We start from the raw sequence: 5,823 nt of genomic DNA, 5'->3' as shown, positions 1-5,823 counted from the left end.
GTGGTGGATGTTGAACAAATAACCTGGATGGGTCGGAGTCAATACATATAAATTTTTGTTGATTTTTTCAAAAAAATTACCCTGTTGATCAAAAAAGCTGGATGGGCCAAGGCCCGGCCTGACCCAAGTTAAGAACCACCACTGAGTGGGTCTGTGACTCTAGCGTACCGCGATTGAGAAGATAGATTTTGTTTTAACTGATTTAAAAGAGCCATTCTACATATTGTGGGCATGCAAGTTGTAGTATAAGTTAATGCTTGCTATATATACATATAACTTGGGTTTATGCCTTTGTTACATAATGACCGAAAGTACGTAATATGTGGCGATTGTTGAGTTTTGCTTGGCGAAACTTCACTTGCTAATATGCGAATGTATAAGTTTCGCTGGCAAATGTGCGAAACTTAACATGGTGAATGGTGAAGGTAAGGGTTCTTCATCAAGAGGTGGTTTGCTTGAAAAATAAGGCTAGCTAAAGGGACTATAATTAGAAGACTAGGGCTTCGTTTGTAAGCTTAGGTCAATTATATGTACGAGCCACCACCCGGGTGAGCTCACTAATTGTGAGCTTAAACTTTGTATATTGTAGTCTATATACTAATACATATAATTAAGAGAACTTAAACATAGAGATAGGCTAATCAAGCTCAAGCATAGGAGAGCTCGAAGTCGTCTTGACTCATTAACTCCATATGACAAACCCGCCCTTACTTATGGAAAGTTCATACTAGTGCAACTTTGTAATTATGAAGGAAAAACACGAGTAATGTAAATAAGTTAATGCTAGTTGACAAAACACGATAATTATATCTTGGTAAATAGGCAAAGAAAAGAAACCACACAATAAGTGTATAGCTTTTAAACCGTCGAAAATATAACTAAGAGTATGGACCACGCTCTCAAACCGAGTTAGGATTTGAGAGTTTGTAATCAGTTTTTTGAGTTAGATTTTCTGATTAATATAAACGAGAGTTAGTCGTTTAATTCGTGTTTGATTATCGATTCAGGACTTGAGAGCTTAAACTAATAAACACTATATATTATACCATACTAATAAATGTAATTACATATGTTATACATAGATATAACCTAGTTAAGCTCGAGCGTAGGAGAGCTCAAAGTCGTCTCGACTCATTACCACCATATGAAAAACCAATCTTGTAATTATGAAGGAAACTAACTGTAAGATAAACAAGTTAATGCTAGTTGATAAATATAACAATTTTATCATTGTAAGTAGACATGGAAGCAAACCCCACACTAAGTGTATAGCATGCGTTGATTTACACTACAACTTGGCATGACATTACGAGCATAGTCCCAGGACTATTTCAACTTGTTGGAATTTAATGATTCCAATAGTTCTATATCATGTATGACTAAAGAAAGATAATAAAAGTGTTACGAGTTTTTATAAGTTTTTGTTGTTTCGGCCCACCACCCTAACTTCTTGTTACCAGACCACAATAAAGATGTGATGGAAGTGTGAATTTGGTGGATCTAGTGGTGGATGTTGAACAAATAACCTGGATGGGTCGGAGTCAATACATAAATTTTTGTTGATTTTTTCAAAAAAATTACCCTGTTGATCAAAAAAGCTGGATGGGCCAAGGCCCGGCCTGACCCAAGTTAAGAACCACCACTGAGTGGGTCTGTGACTCTAGCGTACCGCGATTGAGACGATAGATTTTGTTTTAACCGATTTAAAAGAGCCATTCTACATATTGTGGGCGTGCAAGTTGTAGTATAAGTTAATGCTTGCTATATATACATATAACTTGGGTTTATGCCTTTGTTACATAATGACCGAAAGTACGTAATATGTGGCGATTCTTGAGTTTTGCGTGGCGAAACTTCACTTGCTAATATGCGAATGTATAAGTTTCGCTTGCAAATGTGCGAAACTTAACTTGGTGAATGGTGAAGGTAAGGGTTCTTCATCAAGAGGTGGTTTGCTTGAAAAATAAGGCTAGCTAAAGGGACTATAATTAGAAGACTAGGGCTTCGTTTGTAAGCTTAGGTCAATTATATTTACGAGCCACCACCCGGGTGAGCTCACTAATTGTGAGCTTAAACTTTGTATATTGTAGTCTATATACTAATACATATAATTAAGAGAACTTAAACATAGAGATAGGCTAATCAAGCTCAAGCATAGGAGAGCTCGAAGTCGTCTTGACTCATTAACTCCATATGACAAACCCGCCCTTACTTATGGAAAGTTCATACTAGTGCAACTTTGTAATTATGAAGGAAAAACACGAGTAATGTAAATAAGTTAATGCTAGTTGACAAAACACGATAATTATATCTTGGTAAATAGGCAAAGAAAAGAAACCACACAATAAGTGTATAGCTTTTAAACCGTCGAAAATATAACTAAGAGTATGGACCACGCTCTCAAACCGAGTTAGGATTTGAGAGTTTGTAATCAGTTTTTTGAGTTAGATTTTCTGATTAATATAAACGAGAGTTAGTCGTTTAATTCGTGTTTGATTATCGATTCAGGACTTGAGAGCTTAAACTAATAAACACTATATATTATTCCATACTAATAAATGTAATTACATATGTTATACATAGATATAACCTAGTTAAGCTCGAGCGTAGGAGAGCTCAAAGTCGTCTCGACTCATTACCACCATATGAAAAACCAATCTTGTAATTATGAAGGAAACTAACTGTAAGATAAACAAGTTAATGCTAGTTGATAAACATAACAATTTTATCATTGTAAGTAGACATGGAAGCAAACCCCACACTAAGTGTATAGCATGCGTTGATTTACACTACAACTTGGCATGACATTACGAGCATAGTCCCAGGACTATTTCAACTTGTTGGAATTTAATGATTCCAATAGTTCTATATCATGTATGACTAAAGAAAGATAATAAAAGTGTTACGAGTTTTTATAAGTTTTTGTTGTTTCGGCCCACCACCCTAACTTCTTGTTACCAGACCACAATAAAGATGTGATGGAAGTGTGAATTTGGTGGATCTAGTGGTGGATGTTGAACAAATAACCTGGATGGGTCGGAGTCAATACATATAAATTTTTGTTGATTTTTTCAAAAAAATTACCCTGTTGATCAAAAAAGCTGGATGGGCCAAGGCCCGGCCTGACCCAAGTTAAGAACCACCACTGAGTGGGTCTGTGACTCTAGCGTACCGCGATTGAGACGATAGATTTTGTTTTAACCGATTTAAAAGAGCCATTCTACATATTGTGGGCGTGCAAGTTGTAGTATAAGTTAATGCTTGCTATATATACATATAACTTGGGTTTATGCCTTTGTTACATAATGACCGAAAGTACGTAATATGTGGCGATTCTTGAGTTTTGCGTGGCGAAACTTCACTTGCTAATATGCGAATGTATAAGTTTCGCTTGCAAATGTGCGAAACTTAACTTGGTGAATGGTGAAGGTAAGGGTTCTTCATCAAGAGGTGGTTTGCTTGAAAAATAAGGCTAGCTAAAGGGACTATAATTAGAAGACTAGGGCTTCGTTTGTAAGCTTAGGTCAATTATATGTACGAGCCACCACCCGGGTGAGGTCACTAATTGTGAGCTTAAACTTTGTATATTGTAGTCTATATACTAATACATATAATTAAGAGAACTTAAACATAGAGATAGGCTAATCAAGCTCAAGCATAGGAGAGCTCGAAGTCGTCTTGACTCATTAACTCCATATGACAAACCCGCCCTTACTTATGGAAAGTTCATACTAGTGCAACTTTGTAATTATGAAGGAAAAACACGAGTAATGTAAATAAGTTAATGCTAGTTGACAAAACACGATAATTATATCTTGGTAAATAGGCAAAGAAAAGAAACCACACAATAAGTGTATAGCTTTTTAAACCGTCGAAAATATAACTAAGAGTATGGACCACGCTTTTAACCTAGCTTGAAGATGTGAGTACTTTATCTCTCCTTTGGCCTGGAGGACTTCCGCCTTATTAAAATGGTTTTATAACATGAAAAATTTATATATAAGATGGTCTTCATCCTAAACGGTTTTATAACACGAAAAATTTATATATAAGATGGTCTTCATCTTAAACGAGTCTAGACTATTGTTTATATGAACATAGTTTTTTTGTATAGTATAATATTAAATTACGTAAGAGTGGCTATTAGTTATAATTATGGTAAGTTATATATAATTAGATCGAAAAGTAAAATATAGAAAAGAATTACAAAGTCAACTTAGAACCAGCGCTCTGCGACGAAGGTGTTAAACATGGAAAATGGATAATGTCGAACCATACATGCGCTTTGGAGCGTGTGAACTCAAACTTGTAAAAGATGAAATGGATATAGGACCAAAGCTAAAGGTGGGTAAGTGTTGGGTTAAAAACGCAAAATGATTTGTGACAAATTAGTAAAAGATTAAAAGCATAGGGATTAAGAGTAAAGGATGAAAATTACATGGGGTAGAAGTTAAAGATGAAAAGTAAAAAATTTAGAAAAAATATTCAAGTAGCACGATGTACAAACTCCTATGCGCACCAAACTTGCTAATTACACACCCACACACGATACGCTTAAACGCTATATGTAACTAGAATTTTACCTCAATAAGTGTCCAGCAAGCATGCGTTACTACAACTTGGCATGACAACGTTTGAAAGTCGAACACATTGGGAGGTTGATTCACAAAAGTCCTCATTTATTTGACAACCATTAATACTTTGAGCTTTAACTTCCCTTATAAATAGACAACTTCCAAGATTAACATTTCATCAAGCCCTTGACTGTAAGAACAAATTTGCATCAAATGGCAAAGATATCTATCATCTTAATCACCATTTTGGTTGTTGTTTTTGCTGAAGCACAAGCTGAAGCTCAAGGGCTTCCACCGCTTCTTACCGCCGTGTTTAATGTAAGTGGAATTGTGTCCTGTTCGATCAACGCCACAACCACAGCCCCTCCTTTCCCAAGTAAGAACACCATTATTCCAAATTTACTGTTCATACTCTTGTGATCACAATAACGGTTTGTGTACTGTGTCCCGAAAAACAGAAGAGAAGCTTGTTGCTCGCTTGCCTTCTGTTTCGATGTAATCTAAGCATTGAAATTTAATTAAAATATTTAAAATTAAAAAAAAAGTATGAAATAGTACTGATCTGTAATTATTTAAGTACAACATCCTATTAAACTCGTTATGTTGATTTGAATAATAACTGGTCACAAATAAGTTATTACTTAACCAGCAGTTATGCTCAATGAATATTGAAACAAGTAAGAATTCAATATGGTTACATGTTTGTGACTTCTATATATTTCTGTGTTCACAGATGCTCTAGTCCAATTATCATGCGGCAGAAATACAATAGCCTCGGCTGTAACAAATGCTATAGGAGGATTCAACATCTTTGTCACTCCGTCTCAAGTTAATCTCGGCGCCCTTTTATCATCATCTTGTAGGGTTATTGTTGCAACACCACTCGCCACTTGTAACGAAACTTTACCTTTGACCGGTACTCTTCAAGGGCCGCTACAACTTGTGGGGAGCACAGTTCTTGGAGTTTTGAACATTACTAGCCTTATCCCATCTGTATTGCAACTTGTTCGAATTTAGTGATTCCAACAGTTCTCTATAATGTATGAATAAATTAAGAAAGTCAATAATATCTATATTGCTTTGCTTGAAGTAATATGTGTCCGTCAACATATGAATCTTAATTAAGTAAGATACATGTATTGCAACCTATTGGAATTTAGTGATTCCGGCAGCTCTATACTTGTATTTTTAAATGCAAAACCTTCTATCAACCGATTATACAAACACATAAAAGTACTTATGCATGTTA

At 35.4% G+C, this 5,823-nt stretch overlaps 1 protein-coding gene across 1 annotated transcript; it reads left to right on the top strand.

Annotated features, from left to right (window-relative positions):
* Positions 1 to 4,787: 4,787 nt before the first annotated feature.
* On the top strand, positions 4,788 to 5,591 carry LOC143546877 (phylloplanin-like). The gene is made up of 2 exons (XM_077038435.1): positions 4,788 to 4,950; positions 5,308 to 5,591. Exons 1-2 carry the CDS (start codon positions 4,788 to 4,790, stop codon positions 5,589 to 5,591), a joined length of 447 nt encoding a protein of 148 aa, XP_076894550.1.
* The last annotated feature ends 232 nt before the right edge of the window (positions 5,592 to 5,823 follow it).

This window comes from Bidens hawaiensis, unplaced genomic scaffold (genome assembly GCF_021521415.1).
Source record: "Bidens hawaiensis isolate Kalapana, Puna unplaced genomic scaffold, B.hawaiensis_p1.1 tig00014475_1, whole genome shotgun sequence".
Lineage (NCBI taxonomy): Eukaryota > Viridiplantae > Streptophyta > Magnoliopsida > Asterales > Asteraceae > Bidens > Bidens hawaiensis.
Note: the sequence above shows the minus strand (reverse complement) of the source record. Positions and strands in the feature narration are given on the sequence as shown.

Coding starts and splice junctions, on each gene's coding strand:
- LOC143546877 (XM_077038435.1), top strand. CDS start 4,788: ATGGCAAAGATATCTATCATCTTAATCACCATTTTGGTTGTTGTTTTT. Junction 4,951..5,307: donor CACAGCCCCTCCTTTCCCAA/GTAAGAACACCA, acceptor CTGTGTTCACAG/ATGCTCTAGTCCAATTATCA.